The sequence below is a fragment of the Mytilus edulis genome, chromosome 9 (assembly GCF_963676685.1).
Source record: "Mytilus edulis chromosome 9, xbMytEdul2.2, whole genome shotgun sequence".
NCBI classification, from domain to species: Eukaryota; Metazoa; Mollusca; class Bivalvia; order Mytilida; family Mytilidae; genus Mytilus; species Mytilus edulis.
Window position 1 is genome coordinate 57,227,153 of NC_092352.1, and position 23,306 is coordinate 57,250,458.

The 23,306-nt window shown below is 30.7% G+C and overlaps 2 protein-coding genes across 2 annotated transcripts; one reads left to right on the forward strand and one right to left on the reverse strand.

Moving 5' to 3' along the window:
• The first annotated feature begins 2,545 nt into the window (after positions 1-2,545).
• Positions 2,546-3,764, forward strand: LOC139490068 (G-protein coupled receptor 35-like). The gene has a single exon (XM_071276919.1). It carries the CDS (start codon positions 2,553-2,555, stop codon positions 3,762-3,764), a length of 1,212 nt encoding a protein of 403 aa, XP_071133020.1. The 5' UTR covers positions 2,546-2,552.
• Positions 3,765-7,341: 3,577 nt separating this feature from the next.
• On the reverse strand, positions 7,342-16,158 carry LOC139490069 (otoancorin-like). The gene is made up of 8 exons (XM_071276920.1): positions 16,149-16,158; positions 13,574-13,755; positions 12,513-12,665; positions 11,699-11,844; positions 10,758-10,900; positions 9,774-9,871; positions 8,977-9,109; positions 7,342-7,534 (listed from the first exon to the last, which is right to left on the reverse strand). The coding sequence occupies exons 1-8, from the start codon at positions 16,156-16,158 to the stop codon at positions 7,461-7,463; spliced, it is 939 nt and encodes a 312-aa protein (XP_071133021.1). The 3' UTR covers positions 7,342-7,460.
• Between the last annotated feature and the right edge of the window lie 7,148 nt (positions 16,159-23,306).

Consider the following 23,306-nt stretch of genomic DNA (forward strand, 5'->3'; position numbering starts at 1 on the left):
AATATGGATAGACAATTTCTGTTTGAGCCAAAATGCACCCTTTTTGTACCTCAACTCATTAGTGACAATTGCATATTACAAACTTTGCACCAGTAGTTTTTTGTTTTTATTAATTAATAAGTTCCTAGTCTAATTTGCGACGAAACTGATGCCAATTTGCGCCAATATTTTTTATAAAATTATTTATTTTTAATCAATCCCTATCTCCGCTCATTAATTATCAAGGTTGGCCTTGCTTCTCATGCGATTCTAATAGTTTTTTTCACTTGATTTGTGTCTTTTAATTTATATATTAGATTTAAACATCCGTAAATTACAATAATTGATGCATCTTTTTTTGCTCTAGGAATCGATACAGGCTCAATTAAGTATTTTTATGTAGTTCACTAGAATATATCAAATGATGTAGATAAAACATGTGTTATAAAATACAATGGAATACCGCACATACAGGATCTTGTGCTAAGTTTCCATAATTATTGACTTTGTTATATAAACTAAATTGAATGTTTTTTTTTGTTAATTAACTTTGTCTAATTCTTACGTCTTTTACAGTAATGTTGTATGTGTGATATATACTGTAGGTAGCGTGTGGTATAAAAAAGAAACATTTAAAAGATACTAGGTTTATAATTTTGTACGCAAGACGTACGTTTCTTCTACAAAAGAATAAAGGGCCAAATAAAGTACGATTTTGAAGAACATTGAGAACCCGAAATTTCGATTTTTAAATTTGTCAAATTTAGCTAATGCAATTTATTTCTAGGGTAGTATATTATTGTTGAAAATACTACAAACAGGTCTTTGGCATAACATTCGGTCACTTGTTATATATCAAGTACTATGATTTCCTATTTAAAATTGAAAGATGTAACAGTTAAACATTGGTAATTTGATAGGTACACATATTATTCATGGTAAATTATACAATGGTTGATGATGGAAGTTTTTAACGACCTTGACTGGCTAAACAGCCCTTACACGGTCGGCAAAATCGTACAATAATTGAAAATTATGTTCTAACGCTTTTTTGGTACCTTTGTAAACAAATTGGCGCCTATATAATATTTAAAACCAGAAATTGACTGAAAAAGGCTGATTCTGATTGGTCGATTGGTTACGATGTTTAATCGTGCTTTACTTTCATATTATTGCTATGCTTCAATTAAAATCTATAATTGATATCTAAAGCTTGCATTAACACTTTAATTGTTCTGTCTATTCAACAAAAGAACTATTTCCTTCCATTGCTTTAATTATTCAATACTTTCAATTTCCTTACATTTGTTATCTCATCTCTCGTGCAGTTGTCCATTAATAGAAACAGAAGATGTTTATCGATATGATTTTCTTTGTTAATTTTACATTAAGTTATACAACTGAAGTTTTTTAAACAATTCGAATGAACAAAATCCTTATACTTTAAAAGAACTTCCTGAAGACAATGTTTTGACCTTTGCAATTTAATTGACAGTGCCAAATGTTGTAATAATTGTGCTTTACATTAATCTTTGAATAAATCGGTTTGAGATAATCTGAGAAATGCATTGAACTATAGATTAACTCAAAGGAATGCCCATCAACTATGTATTTTAGTTGAAATTTTACATTTTTTTGAACGTCACTGATAAATCTTTGTAGAGAAAAGGCGCGTCTGGCGAACACCATTTAAAGCTTGGTAGCTATGATGAGTTGATTTAAACATATATCTTAAATGATTTATGTAGACAGTTTGGCAAAAAAAAGTTCATAGATACATTTTTAATTTGCAGGAAATTATAACGATGCCCTTTACCACTAACTTCTATTTAGTCTTAGACGGCTTATATGCTCTGTGTGTGCTTTCTTAAACTTTAAGGGCAAATACCAAGGTTTATATAAATGTTGCTTATTTTTTTTTAAATTCTTGCTTCATGACGATTAATTTACCCTTTTGTTAACTATGAGTTATATTTTTATTTGCTTATGTTATTTTTCTAAAAACGAAAAATATGTTCCGTTAATAAATTGTCTGCCTGTTTGAATATATCCGAATTCAATTTCTAAATAGCGCCTACACCAACTGCTTTAATCATTTCAAACTAATGTTGTCTAACATGATGACGACTGATTCACTAGTATTTGCTGTAGGCGTGGATCATGTTTTCACGGAAAACTGGAAAAAAATGAAAACAGATTCTATAATAACACCTATCCCTTTTACAAAAATCAAATGAAACTAAAAGCAGCTATTCATTTCTAATTTAGGATCGATTGAATGAGATCAAAGACACTCATATTTAGAAAATTAGCATACCTAGTCCAGGTTTTGTTTTTATGATAACAAGACTAAACAAATGTAAAAAGGAAAGGACAATTCATCCTTCTATAACTAAAAGAAACGACGTTTAAATTCACAAAAAGGTTTATAGAAAATGACGCCAAGAAAAGAACAGCATTGTTTCACAAATGAAAGACATTTTTTCTATTTCACTTTTATGAAAAATTTGAGTTGTTACAACAATTCATTCATACTTTTTAATGTATTTGTTTATTTCAGGATTCCAATTAAAATGAATGATACAGATTGTCAATATGGTTTTGAAGTGATAGAAGGGATTACCAATGCTACAGAAGTTGACAAACAGGCATGGCCTTGCGAACTGAGAGTATTCTGGGTGGAGATATATCCTTTCGTGACCTTGGTACGTGGTCTTCTGTCATATGGTACAGCTTTTATAATTGTTCTTGGTTTATTATTCAACCTTACGTCTCTATTGGTCCTGACCAGGAAGCACATGCGAAAATCAACAATGAATTTATATCTCTCCGCTCTTGCCATATATGATTGTCTTGCTTTGACTATGAACTTTATGATTGGAGTACTCCGAGGCCAGAACAAACATATCAACAAAGATTTCCAGGACCATGAAGATCTCTGTAAATTCCATGGCGTTATAGTAGAGGTGTTTAATCTACTATCGATCTGGATCATTGTTTCGTTTACAATCGAAAGGTTTATCATGATTAAATTCCCACTCAAAGGAAAGCAACTGGTGACACCAAGACGTGCAATTTACGTGATAATTGGCGTATCCCTAGGAGTTCTTGTCTTCTCAATGCACAAAATTGCAGTTTCTGGATTTGAAGGGGATTCTGTATTTGGATATGCAGCCTGTAAAACGAGAAGAGCTATATTTGTAGAGATAATATATTTCTACGTAGCTTTCAACACATGGTTTCCAACTCTAACAATAGTAACACTAAATACATTAATTCTTCTGGAAATAAGAAGGAACAAAAAGAAGAGGGCGCAAATGACAACACAGTCAATGTCAAAGTCCGACGAAAAAGCAACGAAACTTCTGTTACTTGTTTCATCTGCATATGTTGTGCTCGTTCTACCTCTTGGATTAATTCAATCCACGGAACTTATATGGAATAATACTCAGAAGGTTCTTCCATCAAACCCAGACTATATTTACTTCATGTCGACAAAAATAAAGTTAAAATGGGCAAGAGCATTTTTCTTTTTCTTTTACCAGTTGAATTTCGCCGTCAACTTTTTCTTATATGTTTCGTCTTCATCTGCAACAAGATTTCGGGCAACTCTGAAGATGATATTAGGTATTAAGGTTGATCAACAAGAGATGACATGGAACAATACCATGAAATCAAGAGCAACCAAAATAAATTCTGTTGCTCCCGCACCGTCTGACGACGGACCTTCGAACAGAGATTTGCATCTGAAGAAAAAAGAATTCCTTCCTGAAAGTGAAGCATGAAACGGATAGTATTAAATTAAAAAGCAAATGTGATACTGACAATCGCATGACAATTATTTTACAAAATAGTATTCCTATTTATATGTTGTTTTTATTTCATCTAGTAAATATGTCATCATACATGTAGATAATTGATATTTTAGAAGCTATAAAATGTATTAAGAATTGTTACTATAATTTTGCAGATAATTTGAAAGCTTAAAATGTAATTTTAAGTATTAAAAAAAGATGGCTTAGAGCTAAAAGACTGCAATTTACATGTAGTCTTGTTTTATTTTAAATTGCAAAGTAGCCAGTCACTTCTGTACTGACACAAGATTATGAGCAATCGTTTTTTTTTTGTTTGTTTATAAATTTAGAAAGTTTAAAGAAGCTTAGGTTTCAACTCCATCATGAAAAGTTGAACTTTGATTGATATACCAATTTCATTTCAGTCAATTTCAGTCAGATAGCTATTCGGCAGTGTCGCTTCTACTACATCTCTGACTTTTAAATATTCGACTTGGAACGTTCTTTATAAATGTAAATTCAGGTAAGCGCTTCAGACGCAGATGCAATTTATAACTTGTTGTTTTAAGGTTAAAGCACAAATGTGCATGATGCGATGTTCGAACAATACATATTCAATCAATTGCAATCTAGAGATAAGTAAAAAAAATGTGTATACATAGTACCAATTGCTTTAGGCATTTTATTAAGATAGGTTGAAATGAGAAACAACACTTAATAATGTCCAAGGCGCTATTAAGCTTAAACATTTAAAGGTCATGAATTTATAAATACATTGAAATATTATTACATTTGTACACAGGGAACAAATAAAGAATAACCATATTCATATAAGGTCAATTTTACTTATGTTGACGGTCCCTTGATGAAGATAGCTACATGTAAGATATCTAAACGTAAAATTACTTTACTCATATATGTATATTATATACAGCAATATGCATATCTTTAGATCATGTTTTGCATTTTAGATAATGTCTTCGGTGTTCATCCTTAGGTTATACAGTCGGAAAACCGGTTGAAATAGAATAAAAGAATCGAAGCTCTTTGTTAGAGAAGGCGATAAATGTGTACTGTAATGTTTACTATAGTGACAACAATTTTAAAAGTTAATAGAAACAAACAAAATTACAATTTTCTTTTCAATTACGAAGTGTTTTATTTTAAAAAAACCATTTGCATAAGTTTTCAATTTATCTAGTACATAGTTAAGCAAAACAATTAGATATCAAGTCGACGACATGGGTATCTTTCAAGTTGGATGTAGAAAATGCATAACCTCCGATTGTTTTTAAAAAATTACCACGGACGGAAAATATATCAATCTATTAGTTCAGTAATTTTCGTGTCTGCCCTTCCATTATGTGACTCAAGAAAAAATTCCCCAAAATGGGTAACAATTGTATTGAAAAGAGAAAATCGAGTGCATCTTTCATGTTAGGGCGTGTTTGAGTTGAATAATTTGTCTTGATATCGTTCATGGCAAGAATATTTCATACATCGTCTCGTTTCAGATTCTATCATTTTTATATATCAAAGCTACAGGTTGACTTTATTACATAAAAAAATCACAATACTAACAGATGAAATATATGGATCAAGTGAAATACCTGTCTAATGAATCACAAAAACAGAATAGGTGTGTTCGAATAGCTATTTTTTAACTGAAAGTACTTGACGACAGTCTTTCAAGTTGGATGATGAAAATGCATATCTTCGAAAAATTATAATTTTTTGTGTATAATAAGTAGGGTTTATAATCTTCAACCACTAACAAAATCTATTCTGCCCTTCCACGAAATATTTAATCAGAATTTTTTTAAATGTTTACGAATTTTCGAAAATTCCACCTGACAACCGATCAGACAATAGTTTTAAGTTCAATCAATGCAGACACGATCATTAATTGATGCTCATTAGCTAGTTGATACATTTGTCTTTTAAAATACAACTAACAATATAAGTATCGTAATGGTGCAATGTGGTTAAATTTATCGATTTCGAAAAGCAAAATTGATAGCGCGTCATCCCTATAATGGCTTCCATTTCTACAGTTGTAAAAATGAACTGCCGTAATGGGGAGATAATTTTGAGGAAATAGAATCCTGACTGTATATAGATTCTGTATTGTTATTTTGTCTTAAATTAGGTCATTACTTTTCTGGTTAAAATTGTTTTCTATTTTTTGCATGAAACCTTGTGGTATGGGTGTGAATTCTTAGTTGAATGCAGTATTATTTTGTCGTTTGGTACTTTGAGGACAGTTTATTTTCTTTTTGTTTGCTCTGAACATCAATTTGACATACAGTTTCCATTTAGACTTTTGATTGAATAAACGTGCATTGTTGATTTCAAAAAAATAAAATTTAACATACAATGTTCGTGTAACATATATTTAGACTTCTATGAAGTAGTTACTGAAAAGTTAACAACTTTAGAAAACATATAAAGTTTAGACCAAATGTTTATTTATTTGAATGTACTTACACAAGGATAATGTTAAATGTAAAAATAAACATTTTGTAATTGTACATTGTTCTTTATTTTATAAAACAAAACAACAATATTGGAGTTATTTACATAATTTTTCATTGTATGTGGTGTAAAATTTTCTAGACATGCATCAATTTAAGAGTTTGGAATATCGAAGTACGGTGCTGATCAAATCGACGGGGGCCACATGTGGAGCAAGATCTATAACCATTACAGAGCATCTAGGATCACTGTGTTGCGCAGTCAATAGTTTTATGTCATGTTTTGTACATGTAATATGCTGTTTGTCATTTTGTTTGTTTTATTGAAAAGCCCGAATTCTAATAAAAAAAATAAACATAAATCTGAATAAGCCATTTATTCTTGAGATTTTAAAATATAAATTAAGGTGGTACCTTACACTACAGGGAGATAACTCTGTAAAATCAGCTAAACGTTTTAATTACATTGTGTAGTAAAAGGAATATTAAGCTTCTCAATGATCAAAATTGGTGTTTGTCAAATTGCTGTATAACCAGTATAATTTTTCTGGCAAAACGGTTGGTTCAAAAATTTTTAAATTTTTGATATTTTTGTTAAAGTGTCAAAGTAAATACTTTGACAAAATTTTATGAAAATTAAACGAGCCAAAATAATTTTAGTGAAAGTGTTGGGTACCACCTTAAGCTAAGGTAGAAAATACGTTAAGATGAGCCATTGGTGTTTTGTATTTATTTCTTGCGATACAAAGTTCTTTCTTGCATGAGCTAGTCGGAACAAAAAGAAAGAAATGGAATGTTGTTTGGTCAACAATAAGTTATCGATATATATATATTGGTATTTCTAGTTTTGTTTGTTTTAAGAAATCAAGAATTCAAATCAAAACATATTTTAATCTATAACAATAAAGTTGTAACAAGAACAAGAAATATATATCTATATAGACACATAGATTAGAATGGAAGGAATTTTCTGACATTTTTTATCTTACAAAAAAACATTACTACGCGTTTAAACATCTTGAATTGCTAAAGTAATGTACAAAGTACATTTATTCAAATGTTTAAAATACAAAAAAAATATTTCAATATCTATTGAGAATATGCAAATACAAATTATTACAACAAAAAATGCAGATGAAAGCTATTCATCGTTGTAAGTTTTTTTACATTTATTATTTATTATATTTACACAATTGTACTATAAGAGTATTGCTTAGTTTCGTCCAAAGTACATCGATAGAAGAGCGAGGAAAACTGCGAAAGTCCAGGACATTTGCATCATGTCACCTGTAAAATAAAACCAAATGCATTTTACACATATTTATCAACATAATAGCTGCATGATAGAATATCTTTAAGGTATCAAATTGTAGGGATATAATTTTTTAAATCTAAATCCTCTGGTTCATGTCAATGAAAACACAAACAACAATTAGTTTTACTGTAGAACTATATTCGAATTTGCATCGTCGATGACTAAGTTAAAAATTTACATTATCACAAATATTTCGAGATTTAAAATATTTTGTTGATTAAATATCATTAAAATAACCATTTCTTATTTTGCAATCTTTGGCGGTCATCTTCCTACATTTAGAGAACTGTTTTGAAGAAGAGTTTACACTGACTCGTCGGTTCATTTCGTACTAGTACGTCTATATAAATAGACGATAGTTTTATAATTGAAATTCAAAAAGGATATAAATCAGGACAGAGACAACTTAAACGGACTAAGGCAAAATTAGGAGGTATAAATGTACTTTTAAAAAACTCCACGGAAACATAAAAGTAACCACACAACTGAAATCTTGTGCAGTATTTCTTCTTTTAAAACCAAGAACGGAATGAGTCAATCGAAACACGTACCCATCAAATTGTTCATTTAAAGAAGAGAATAGAATGTACAATAAATTCTATGTTGAATCGTTTTCAGAAATCCATAGTTAACCTCGGTTTTAAAGGGGGTTTGTGTCGCTTAATTCTTTTTTTTCGAGATGGGATTTATGGACAAGTGTATTATTTGATCTTTTACATTTGAAAAAGGTCTTTGTCTGTAAATATTGTCAATTGAACCATGACATACGATTTTTTTCATTTTAAAGGGAAATCTTCATCAGTCAAAGTTGACTAATTACGTCGCGTTTGAAATAGTAAATAACAGAGTAAAGAATTATAACGGGGAATTTGCCAAAGAGACAACAACCCTACCAATTTTTAAAAGACAAAGCCAACAAAAGGTCTTCAACGAAGCGAGAAACCTACCACCTAGTGAGCTTCAGCTGATTATAAACAAATAATTATGCGCAATTGACGTCACTTTAAACTGTCTTACATACAAATGAACCACAATTATAATAAATAATATACACAAGACTAACAAAAAGCTAGAGGTTTCTGACTTGGGACAGATACAAATAATCCGCCGGTGTTAAACGTGTTTTGTGAAGTCTTGATCCTCCTCTTATACCCTAGCCTATTTAGAAAAACTACTGTGGATTCATGTATATTTGTTGGATACCGTTTTTCGTGGATTTCGTTGGTACAGATGAACTGCGAAATTAAACGTTCAACGAATAATAAATTTTCTATAGGTTTGTATATAGTCATCAGCAAAACCACGAAATTAAATATCCACGAACATGCAAGTTTCATCTAATCCACGAAAATTGGCAGCCACGAAAATAAATGAATCCACAGTATTTGATCTTTCTATTGTACAAATTACTCACATCCTGAGAATGTAGTATTAGCTACACTGGACAAGGCAGCTAGCTGAGATGAATCCAAAGCACTTCTTTGATTGGTTGTAGTCGACTGAGCTTGGCTAACACTAAGGGTGTTGATTTGAGTTGTTGTAAGTCCCTGCAGTATAATAAAACATGATATATCATTTCTATGTAAAAGCCATGACAAAACTAGCTATCATTCACAAATTTAAAAGCATAGAGAGAACGCAGATAAAAATAGTAATCAAAGGAACCAGACTTAAAATTGAATACGCCAGACGCCCGTTTTGTCGTGTATAGTAAAGTTATTAATAATAGTGTATGTGATGTTTTAAAGTTTATATTGTACTGAACATCAAAAGATGAACCACTTGTATACATCTTTTTGGCTTTCAAATATATGTATCGAATGGATTAGTTATATCACAGAATTATGTTTTGTATATATATACGGGAATACATTTCGAAATTTGGAAAACTTTTTGAAGGATTTTTTTCTAACAAAAACCATTGAGATTATAATAAAAAAAGAAAACATTTTTTTTTCAATTTACAACCGTGATGAATACCCTAATAAAACAAAACAAAATATATACCTTTTAAACCAACAGAAAAATGAGACAAAAGACGAAAAGACGTGCTGTTTTCTTAATATAGTTCACTAAAAAAACTCGTAGGTTTAATTGTTTCCGTCGCCAGTTTCTGTTGTAGGTATATGAATATAGATCATAGTTGTCATTGAATATTAAGCAACCACTATCCAAACAACTGTTATTTTGTTTTTCTTCAGAACTACTTACGGCAAATGTTGAAGAAGGAATGTATGATACATGATTTGAGTCAATAGCATCAATTTGGCTTTCGGACAGTGTCGACATGTCAGAGCTGGTTAAACCACCTGAAACAAATGCAAATCATTGTATTAAAGGATTAAGAAAAAAAGACGAATCATTTGATTTTGCTATAAAATAATTAGAGTTAAAATAATCAAAAAGGCTGCAACATGGGCGCAGACATGAAGTGAATCTTCAGATTTTCATGTTTAAACACAACCAATCGACTTTTTTCATATTCAACATTATTACAATAAAATTATTTTGAATGAACACAAATTTGGACGGTCTACCGTCACAAAATAAACATTTACAAGATTTTGTTTTTTGTGATTCATTCAGAAATACTTATTTTTATCCATCGGATGGGTTAAGCCTTTTTCAACTGATTTTATAGTTCGTTCATATGCTATACGGAATGGGCTTTGCTAAGACCCTACGATGACCTATAGTAGTTCATTTCTGTGTCATTTTGGTCTCTTGTGTGCAGAGTTGTCCCATTGGCATTTATACCAGATCTTTTTTTTATATTAAGGTAGCAGGGGTGTTTTAATATGTGAAGATAGCTTTTTTTAACTCTTCTGTAAAATAATTCTTGTTCACCGGGAATCACGGCCTTTGTTTTTTCGTTAAACATGTTAAAACAAATTAAAATTATCAAAATCACAGTTGTTATATGGATTACTAAGCCATATATAGTGGAAAATAATTGATTAATATTCAATGAGAGAGTTGCTTTCTCATAAATAGTAGCAAAATATCAAATAAAAATGAAAATAAGCTTTTAATAACACTACAATTTTTTTATGATTTCCTCTTTAAATTAAAAGATTGCATGAAATTTTAAGTTGGTTAAATATTTTTAAACCAAAATAATATTCTTCCAACAGTCCCGTAAATGATACACAGAAAAGGACACATGATCTACCTTTTTGATTTACATAAGCTAACCTATCACAATGCCAATATTTGTAATGGTTGTTGAATCCCAAGTTGTGATATCGGATCCATATGCAGATTTGGCCAATGTAATGAAAGACGAGAGCTGACCATCTGAACATGCGGTAACCTCGCCAACAGCGTCAGCAGCAGATCTGTATGAAACATAAATGAAACAGACATGCACATTCTGTATTTAACATATAGTTTGATTTATCATGCGTGATCGTCTTGTAATAAAAGTGGGCAGCACAATTTTCAAAAAAAATGTCTACGCTACTAGTCTTATATATCTTATTGTGTTTGCCACTAAACATATCTTGTACTAAAATAGTTTGACCTTTCCATCTAACGACACGGAGTGTGGTCGTTTGCACAAAACAAAAACATCTATGCTTACAACAAATTTTCCGACAATGCAATGCGCCCTTGAACTGAATCCTGACCCCCCCCGTTAGTGAATTAACGAAGAGAACACTTGTCCATCTTCCTTGTCCGCACTATAAATTACCATGTAAATCAAAGTTTTTAAAAGTCAATTGAACAAAATTTGGGTTACATTTCTGTTCTTTTGATTTTATTCAATGAGAAGTTTAATACTGTTTTTGTTATTGGATTTTACTTTGAAAAGAGGAATATAAACAGTAAAAAGAATTATACTGTTTCTGTACTACTTCTTTGAAAATCAATATAACTTAACATAGCTTAAAGAGTATTTGAAATGTATTATTCACATCTAATTTTTTATTCATTACACAAATAACTGAAATATGAAGCAGACTAAATAGCTGAACGCCGACTTGTTTGCTCTTTTTAGAAACATTAATTTGTTCTGGAGGCGAAATACAATTATAGTTTTTTTATTACAATTATTATATCATTTGCTTTGTATGAAATAATATACCGGTATCCTTCCGTGTTTTAGCACCACGCGTCTAGTCAACGATACTTACGAATAAACACTGTGACTTATGACATCGATATGACCTGTTTCTGCTCCACATGTCATATGACCTAGGGACCGCAATTCACTCGATGTTATTATGCTAGCATCGTCTGATTTTTCCAAAGTCAACCATCTTTCAAACAATGCGTTTTTCTATAGAAAAAGATAGAAATGCTTATAAATTGTTAAATTTATTAATTTAAATAATTTAAAAATAAATCGTTCTAACATATGCTAATCGGTCATTCTTTTCCAAACCATCCACACATTTTCTTTTAATCATTTAGATTTGATACAATTGATTCTTTGAAACATAACTTTACAAGGTTTATCAAACACGCATTATAGATAATTTTCAAAGCATCTTCACAACTCTTTGAACAATAGAAAGTACTTTGAGTTTTTTTCTACCCTTTTTTTCTGTACAGATTAACGTTATAACTACCGTGTCGTTATTGTTTTGCGTTGTTGTATTATGTCTTATACAATCTTTATTCAGGTATTGTAGTATATGTGTTTTTCGCTTACAGTTTCAACATAAATCAGGCTGCTTGTGTTCCGTTTAAATTGATTTACAGTTTGTATTGACGGTTTTGAATAACTTACTATACGGCGCACACTTTGTTAATTCAAGAAGCTTTCAATCTGCATAGAGAAATTTGTTTTCGACTTTAAGGTTTCGAAGTTAAAAAAAACCAGATATGCTTTAAAATCTTTTGGTATAAAGTGCAGTAAGTAATGGGTATTCAACAAACTTTTGGACTGCGTATAGAAATTTGTTTCAGAATGTTGAAAATTATAAAACAAATAGTTTTGTTTACCTGAGCATCTGTCCAGCCATCATATTCTCCAAGTTTACTGACGGCATCTAAATCAAGTGTCAAGGTACCTATTTCAGAAACAGTTAATCCCTGTACAATAACTCCTGCACTATAAACAGTGGTTGCAGTCAATGTTGTTGGATCTCCCCAAACCTAAAATAAAATTGAGAATGGAAATGGGGAATGTGTCAAAGAGACAGGAAAGTGGAAAACAGCCGAGGGGCACGGATGGATCTTCAATACAGTGAAAAAAGATAATACATAGATATCATATATGGTATAATGCAAGGTTGCATACATGAGAAGTTTGTTTAATCTTGGAGGGTAAATAATTATGGAATTGTTTATACAAAATACTGGGGCACAGGTCATATTTCTGTATTAAAAGTTCGTATGTAAACCGTATATTTTCATTGTCATTTATATAAAACGAAAAAGAGATAAAGTGGAGGCAAAGCGTTTAAAATTGTTTGGAACAATTTTATAGATAGAGTATAGAAATAAAAAAGAAAGATAGCAATGTGATCATCCAAACCGTAAGTCAGGGAGGAAAGCCAAAACAATGGTAAAAAAGACAGACAAATAACGGGCGTTACTATGCCTGCTTAATTTTAAATTTGATAAACCACAAAAAACATAGTTACAGAAAATATGCGATAATACTAATTATCGCTATTTTACGAACTTTTCCTTTGATCTTGCCGACTGATATTTAAATTTCCTTTCTCAGCGGAGTCGAATGATATAAAAAATTATCGCTAGAAACTAATGGTGCACGCGCAAGTTGTCAACAAAATTTAAAACGTCGTCATAGGTAAAATAGCGATAAACAGATTATCATTGGTCATCTCAACTCGATTGCTTTTCTCACTTTTGCCGTCCCGCGGCTCAAACGAGAAAATCAATCTCGTTGAGAAGCCTCAACGATAATCTATAAAAATAACACTACACACAGTTATAGTGGTTTGTGAATGTATAAACGAATTTTCTCAGTCAGTTGGTCCAGTCTACACATCGATGAATTCCACAAAATGTGTTTTATCCTTATATAAATAACTTACAGTGTTACATTTTCCAACAGTAACTAGAGCGTCTATCTGGTCATTACTGTAATCCGTTAATGCTCCCAATATATCAATACAGTCTGTAAATTCAGTGTCGTCCAAATTGTTTATTTGATCTACGGTGATTGCCCATAATCCAGATGTTCCTATGCTTGTCATATAAGAACAGGTCAGTGATGCTGAAAAACAAAAAGCGATGAAATTAGAAGACATAACAATGGACACCACAACATGCGGTACTCCAAAATGTTTCTCACTTTCCGAAATGAAATTAGGGCAATTTTCAAGCAGTTTTTACTGAAATGAATCGTAGTGTTTGATTTTTTTTTAATGTTATTGAAGCTCGATATAAGTGTACGATTATGAATATAATATAAAAAATGTATTGCATATCAAGAAGTTTTTTTACTTACTTCTTACAAACCGAACTGAATTCGGGGTAATTTTGAAATAGTTTTGACTGAAATAAACCGTAGCATGAATGTGTTAACGGTTATTGAAGCTCTATACGTACGATTATGAATGCGACATTAACAATATATTGCATATCAAGAAGTCTGTCACTTCATTCTTATAAACCGAAATAAAATTTGGAGTCATTTTTTAAATAGTTTTTATTGAAATGTACCCAAGTTTGAAAGCTTCATTTGTTTTCTTTTTTATTGCTCAATTGCATCTGAGATCACCGCCAGTTTTTGGTAGGGTTCTTGTTGCTCATTCTTTAGTTTTCTATGTTGTGTCATGTGTACTATGGTTTGTCTGTTTGTCTTTTTCATTTTTAGTCATGGCGTTGTCAGTTAATTTTAGATTTACGAGTTTGACTGTCCCTCTGGTATCTTGCATATGTTCATGAAATTGGTTTATTTATCAAATAATTTAGTTTATTAATCAAATAATTCAGTTGATTTGTAAGTTCCTATTGACCGTTTACATCTTTTACACCAGAATAGAATGATACGAGCTGTATTTGACAAAATCTTCGAAATTTTATGTCCTCGTTTGTTTCAACTTTCAACTTTGTTTTTCACTCTTTGAATCGATTGTCAATAGTGAGTCTTTTGAATTAGAAACGCGCCTCTAAAGCATACGATTTTAATGCTGGTATCTATGATGATGATACTTCTTATTTTATGTAGGAGTAAAAAAAAATTACAACTTTTTTTCATTGTTTTTTTTTTGTGTAAAACAGTTTATCATCTATTGATGAATTAAACAAAACATGTTTTTTGTTCCAGTTGGAAATATAACATTTTTGTTAAGTTCTCCTACATCATTGTCATTTAAATGCTTTGGTTTGAGCGTTTAATGTAAAAAAATTTTTTTCCATAAAACCACTTCCTTCGTGGCGAGAGATTTATCAAGTTGAACTCTCATTATAAAAGAATATATGCATATCGTAATACTACTAGATAATAGACGTTCACGTTAGATCATTGATATATAAGAATTTCATATTCTATGGAATGTTAAACCCATTAGAACATGAATTAAATATTCCTTCACTCATTATTTGAAAAAAAAATATTTAAGCGGTACTGCAGTATTGTAATATAGACATTTCATATGATTCTACCAAAATAATTGAATGAAAGTCAATACTATATTTGTGATATCTTTGTCATCCGTTACATCCTTTGGCATGGTTTTAATTATAAAAAGAAAAAAGAAGATATATGATAATGATGAAATATCTTATCTTGCATTCAGCAGATATATGGTCGTTCATTGATATATTTAATGTAAAAAAGAGGAAACCCAATTGTACATTTGTACTTAAATTCAGGGTAAACTAAAAACAATATTTGTCTAATTTAATACCTAGATTCGTGAAAATCTTTTTCAGACGATCCCTTTTGGGAGCAATTGACTTTTCTACTTTTGTACTGGCCTTGGTGAGTGAAAGTTATAGATTGTTGAAGTCCGCACGCGTACTGTTGCTCATAATAGCTTATAATCTTTCTTGTTTGAACTGGATATTTATCATTTGCAATTATACCCCATCTTCTAATTTTTGTAACATACGGGATCAGTAGATAACAAAAGAGGAGAGCGAGAACAAAGCATGAGCTCGATAATTATTTATGTAGTAAGGTTACTAGCACACGGTGTAAGAACTTATCTTACCAAATATCTATAATGGGAAATTTATATGTAGTATTAAACGTTGATATCACAATTTTAAAACGAAATTAAACAGAACTTTCAATAACTTATAATAAAAAAATCACCATCTCGTAGACATTTTTGTTTATAAGTCGTTATGAAGCAAAATACAGTTTGATATATATTTACAATGTGTGTTAATTTGATTACAACCCTGTACTGTTAAGTGAACAGAACTCTACTACAAGCCAATCATTGAAATAGAAAACTACGCACAGTCACCAGTTATTGAAAGTAAAACATGCCTACTTACACATTTTACAAAAATCTATCAGTTTTGTTATAATTATGATCGAATGAAATATGTGGTAGTTATAGGGTTTGGGCAACAGAGATTGCAATTACAATGTAATACTGACATTCTTTTTGAGAGCTGTAGATTGCAGGATCTTATTATTTCAATACTAACCTAGACGCATTGATAAAAATCACGTAGTAATTTCTAGATTAACAGTAGTTCGGTTTTTTTTAAGATATATGACATAACTTCAATCTACTCAAACCGTTGTTTCGAATTAAACAATATTTTTTTTCTTATGAATTATACTGAACTTTGTAGCAATAAATGTCAGATGGCTACAACTCATTTGATAGTACACAGCCGAATATAGAACAACCTTCGATTGATTACTACGCATTTTAAAAAAAGCGTTCAAATATCATACTTCGTTAATATGAAAACGTGTTTGTGTACTTGCTGTTGTCAAGACAAGTGTCTACTGACCGCTATAATAAATATTATTTTTAAATTTATTTATTTATAGACAATCATTTATCTGTTAATCAATTTGGAAGTGTAAAATCTCGTTCAATGTCACGTTCATATCAAATAACTAGCATATAAGGATTTAATATAGTTATGATTGTTGAAGTGTCAATGATACGTTTATATAAAAATAGACATAAATTTCTGCAGACGAATGCGGTTAAAACCATGAGGGATATTAGATACTCTTCGTGTGAAATGTTAATGAATTATTAAAGCATCAGAAGAAAGGCTTTTCTGAAAATAAGAATGTAAAACTCGACTTCGTGATACAATTTGACTGTGACAAATTTGCGTCATTAGAGGGATCTGTCCCGATTTCTTGATATCAATAATATGACATTTAAAGGGAAATTTGGCTTAAATAACATAAAACAAAAGAGTGATGAGCTAAACATTGTAATATATTTAGAAATTATTTTTTTGCAACGATTGTATAAGTATAAGTCTCTATCTCTATATATTTATATATATAAAAGTCGTAAGATTTACGCAAAATCCTAATATTATGATTGAAATATATGAAGAGAATTTTATGAAATCGTATTGGCAATCATTTAGGTTTAACGAATAGACTTCGCCAGTGTCATTGTCTCTATCAAATGTACAGATTGACGGAGTTTATTATGATGATAAAAGTTGTTACAATACCAATTATAAGTTCTTGTGGTTTTACTTTTTCCCGCTGAAGAAGACCTTGAGAAACAATACACAATAATCTATTAGCTCTGACTAGTTTCCGGAGGAATCAAATATTTGTCTTGGAAACAAAGCATTTTGATCCATTAGTCTGACCAGTTTCCACGGAAACTAAAAACCAGAAGAACATCTTCTTGCAAACCTATACATGTTCATTATATATCAATGAATAATTTCCATAGAAAACGAAAGGGCTCTCAAAGCGACAGCAAACCGTAATTTTTTTCAACATTCATCAGTGTCCCGGCATTTTTCAATATCACAAGGAACATAACTCCTGAACGGTAAAAGTGACAATCCTCAATATTTAGAAAGCTTTGATTGGACCCGACTGGAAAGACCATTTTTCTATCTTTCAAGAATCATAACTCCCGAACAGTGAACGTGAAAAATCATCAATTTCCAACCTGACCTCCATTTTGTCATCAGTAATAACATATTCAAACTTGAAAAGCTTTTGTTGAACGATTCACGTGTAAATGCACGGACATCGTTTACCAGTTGCCCAACCGCCGGTCATCCAATAATCAATAACTGATTTTCCTTTGGAAATCCGATTAAAAACCAGTCGAAAACGTAACAATACATTTTAATTTTTATTTATGTATACAGTAGGACAGATGCGGAGATTTAATGACACGATTTACTGCTACAAATAAAAATAAAGTATATGCTATTGGTTAAATATCTAAATTGAAAAAATTCAAACAAACAATATCATATTAGGAGATAAGCTTGTGCAGAAGTATGATTTTTTAAAAGTCTAAAAATTATTGACAACTATAAACAATTGAGTCTCTTGTTAATGTTTGTTTCTTTAAGGTTTAATGTAGAATAATCCTGAAAATAAATGGCAATCGATTTTTACTTGGTAAAAAAACAATAACATGACTTGCTGTTCAAAGAAAATGTATAAAACTACAAAGAATTCGGATCATGATTTATCAGTCCTACTGAAATTCAGCTCACTCTATATATATCTTTATTCTCATAAACCAAAGTACAATGGTACAGAGACATATACAAATAAATTATGGTGACTTGAGTAACACCGGTATCACTTAGATTACAATTCTACCTTGCCAAGTAAGTTTGTATTTAGCCTATCAAATACTTATTTAGCCTTGAGAATTGAAAGGTCAGTTTATCCCATTCATACAATAGAAGTTGGTACATTTGGCTTCATGCCATTTACCTTGTCCAAAATTAAGGTCACTTTATTGTTATTGTGATATTGTTAAAGTACAACAGCATACTATATTCTGACCAATACTTAAACATTCGATTGTTCAAAATCTGTTAATGTTGAATTTTTGGGGTTATTTTCGGCCTTTACATGGTAGTTGTTTTTTCAGATGTAAAAAAAAAATATCTGCTTTACTTTATAGAAATAGACTATGCTTGCAGGTTATCTATTACAATGTCTTGTTTTTTGTTTGCATTAAATTTGACAGATTATTATTTAGTTGCAAAATATTTTAAATGAAAGCTGAATTTTTTCTATTTTTAATGTGCATTGTAGGTTAAAATAATCACAATGTGAATAAGAATGAAGAAAACATCTTGGTCCCCCAAAAAACATCATCAACCAGGATATATAATTCAAAGTATTAATTAATTATACTAATATCAGTTCATATAGAATAAACTTTTAAAGATTATATTGATTCCTATAAACTTGAAATCTCAAGCCACTGTTTTGCATGTTTACAATGTAGGTGATGTCCTAACAGAAAATCAATAAATATGACAGTACAATGTACTCTTAGCACAAACACATAAGGTCACTGTGAAATAGACATCTAGGGCAAGAAACAGTCAGTTATACCAAACCAGTTTGACTAGATGTCTAGTTTAAAACCAGTTTGACTAGATGTCTAGTATAGTCTTGAAATAACAATAGTGTGACCTATATTTTGACAATATAAATGACATGAGGACCTGGATTGGTTTTTTTTTAATATCTGTATTCTTTAAACTTTTAGGGCATTTTTCTTTTAATAGCCTTAAAAATAACACATTCTGTAAAATTCTCATGAAAATGATTTTACTATTTTCAGTCTTTCTGTTACAAGATTATTTATCAATTCTGTACATTGACCGTTATATTATCAGTATTGCATTACAGTTACCTTTTCAGTTATTTTGCACAGTTATTCTTTATACTTTTGCACCGCATTATTCTCTATTCTTTATTTTGTTTTTCATTTTCTCTATTATCTATTTTTTGTTGCTATTACATATATTCTCTATTCTATAAACCCCATTCAGACCCTCATAGGTAAACTTCTATTGTATGAATGGAATAAACTGACCTTTCAATTCTCAAGGCTAAATAAGTATTTTATAGGCTAAATACACACATACCTGTCAAGGTAGAATTGTAATCTGAGTGATACCGGTGTTACTCAAGTCCCCATAACATAGTATAAATTTTAAATACAAATGTAAAATAGAGACATAAATAATTATCGAAATAATTAGTCGGGATACAAAAACCACAATATTATTGAAGTGGAAATAGATTATAGTCACTTTTGAAAAAGATACACACATAAACTACTTCTTTGTTGTTGAGACAATGAATATTTTCCAGAATTAACGTGTTTTGTGTGGGGAAAGCAATTGACATTCGACGCGTCTCCATATATAATGTAAGAAAAATGCTTAAATTTATAAACATGATTCAGAATGCGACAGGTTTAATTTGATAACACGATCAATCATTGAAAACAAATAATTGATGTAGGATTTCTTATTTTTTTTAATGAAAAAGTGTGGCAAAATAGAAGGATTTTGTTTTAACAAAAATGGATAATTCTATAAGAAACAGACAATAAAAATATTTCTGTTGGAAACTTTACATATTGAACTGGTATTTGAGAAATGTGTCGTAAGGAAGTAGTAGATAGGAAGCCACTATATATAACTTTATATATAGCTTATATAGGACAATGGTGTTGATTGAAAATTACACCACTCAAGACTCTTTTGTTTTCCACATAATTAATATAACCTTTTTTTACAAAAAGGTTATATCCGATACTGATACCAATAATATATTCATCTGTAACATATATCTTATCTGTATGTTCCAAACGGTGTATTTAGGATTTGCTATATACACGGGTCATAATTACAGGGTTGACACTACTAAATTCTATCATTGTCACAGTGTTTCCTATTGTAGTATTTTAATCAGTATCACTTTAAAAGAGGACAATACGAATACTAAAAATTTAGACTTAAAGAAAGGCGTATAAGTACAGTTTCCAATTTGTTAGCCGGCATGACGCATTCAACTTTATTTATAACTAATATTAGACTATGTTTTTGATTAAAAATCACTTCATCCCAGTCCCTTTTGTTTTTCAAATAATTGATATTACTAATAATTGATAAGTTCCAGGTCGACGGTTTCAAACAGAAAGATTTTGAAAAAAGAGAAAACTGTGCATCTTATAATCAGCATGACTTTATCAGATGACAATATCAATACTAAATATCAAGGCTAAAATAAGGCTTACACATAGTTATATACTTTAATTCAGTCACGGACCAGCGATTTCATTGGTATGTTCTAGTACAATTGAAAAAAAAAATCACCACTTGGAAAAAAACAAGTAAAATTAGAAGAAAAAGGGATCATTCCCGGCGCGCTTGTGCTCAGAGTTACCAAATAGACTTTATTTTTATATTACCGCTTTTGGACTCCGGATTATATAATTTGTCGACTGGTTACCTTGAACATCATGGTACAAGTCAGGTAAGAGCAAGCTAAAGAAGTAAAACCAAGCTGCATGACACGGGTTATGTTCTTCTCATATATGTTATGATGGTATGATACTAAACCCCTAACGGGAAGAATTGTGCCTGATATTCATATGATGAAATCATAATCTTACGATCAGTTTAATTGAAGTCTGGAGCTGGCATGTCAGTTAACTGCTAGTAGTCTGTTGTTATTTTTTTAGGCATTATTGTCATTTTGTTTATTTTCTTTGGTTACATCTTCTGACATCAGACTCGGACTTCTCGTGAATTGAATTTTAAATGTGCGTATTGTTATGCATTTACTTTTCTACATTGGCTAGAGGGGGAGGGTTGAGATCTCATAAACATGTTTAACCCCGCCGCATTTTTGCGCCTGTCCCAAGTCAGGAGCCTCTGGCCTTTGTTAGTCTTGTATTTTTTAAATTTTAGTTTGTTGTGTACAATTTGGAAATTAGTATGACGTTCATTATCACTGAACTAGTATATATTTGTTTAGGGGCCAGCTGAAGGACGCCTCCGGGTGCGGGACCTTTTCGGTACATTGAAGACCTGTTAGTGACCTTCTGCTGTTGTTTTTTCTATGGTCGGGTTGTTGTCTCTTTGACACATTCCCCATTTCCATTCTCAATTTTATTTAAATCGGTACAATTTTTTTTGGGAAAATTACCGGCTTAACATTCGTTTTCACTACAAGATCATCGGAAAACAGTAAACTTTCCCCTCAAAAGCACCGATTATATGTTTGATTTTACTTTTTTTTGTTGCTCTTAATTGACCGAGTACCATGATGTCCAAGGTAACCAGTGGACAAATTATATATTCCGGAGTCAAAAGTCGGTAATATAAAAATAGTCTATTTGGTAACCCTGAGCACAAGAGCGCTAGGAATAACCAGTGGACAAATTATATAATCCGGAGTTAAAAGTTGGTAACATGAAAATAGTCTATTTTGTTATAAAAGAATAATTTTTCTATGGCTTCATAATAGTATGATGATATTTCTTATCTACATTGTAATGTTTTTCGTCGTAAATTTCCGACCAATTTACCATGAAACTTATGTGGCACTGACTTATGGTCACTATGACAATAATAACAAGTTACATCTATAATGTCAAATAGAAAATAGATGAACTGTCAAACACAAAAATCAATATGTTACTTCCCTTAAAAAACATTTAAAACCAACACAATATACAAATATCTTTATTGTCATATAAACAAAATTAGTTTGTGACAAAAAAAAAACAAGCACAAAAACAAATTATATAGCAAATCAATTACAATTCTATAAAATTTGAACACATGGGGAAAAATGTATAAGATTTCTGCCCTCGGTTCCAATGATTTTATCATATTCCATAAAAACGAAATTTAGCATTTTTTTTTTTTTTTTGGTTCTTCGGTAAGAGAAATTTAATTATGAGAAGGTAAACAGCTCTTAAATATAAAACCACTTAGTATTTTGTTAATTCTACATTCAAGGCGGACGTGTTTCGTGTCCTCCATCAAATGTCACTGTTAACATATTCTATCATTTCTATATAATTTAAAACAGCTAACATTTTCTATTTCTTTTTATGGTCACTAGTTCTCAACACGGTGAAACATTTTCTAAAAGAAAAGTCGTTTGGCGATTAGTAAAAATTCATACCTAAGCTCAGTTTAAATTTTTTATAAAATAACATTCAACTTTTTATTTTTCTGTTGCTTTGGAAACAAAAACTTGTTCTTATTGCAATGCGCTGGACGTGATTTACGTCACAATTGCAAATGCAACATCGGGTGTATTTTGAACATCGCAAGATATTTAAATGTATGTTTGTGTTGGTGTACATCTGGCAACCGTTCTTGTATTGAGATGCTACATGAATATGTATAAGTTATTCTTTAAAAGGGATGTGAATATTTCTTAAAGTCATCAGCTAGCACCTACACATCTTTGTTGCAATCGATCTGGTTCCGTTTTTCTTGGAACGATGTAACAACTTTCGCCTAATATCGAGTAGGACATAGCTAGTAAACCTTTTTCAATCAATAATCATACATGTTATGCAATATCCAATTAGAGCATTAATCTTGAGCCCTAGTTCTAATTACAAAATTATTATTAAGTCCTACACTATAAGCCTCTAAATTTATTGAAGGAATGACTGTAACATTTTTTTTCTTGGAACTATGTTACAGACTTTCGCCTCTAATTTTATCGTCAGTCTTATATTCTTACATTTTCATATTTAAAAAATTAGCGGTAATATTGTGATTCGTAATAATAATTAACGTTTTAGTGTATCAGTGATTTTTTTTGATACACTACATAACGCTCTA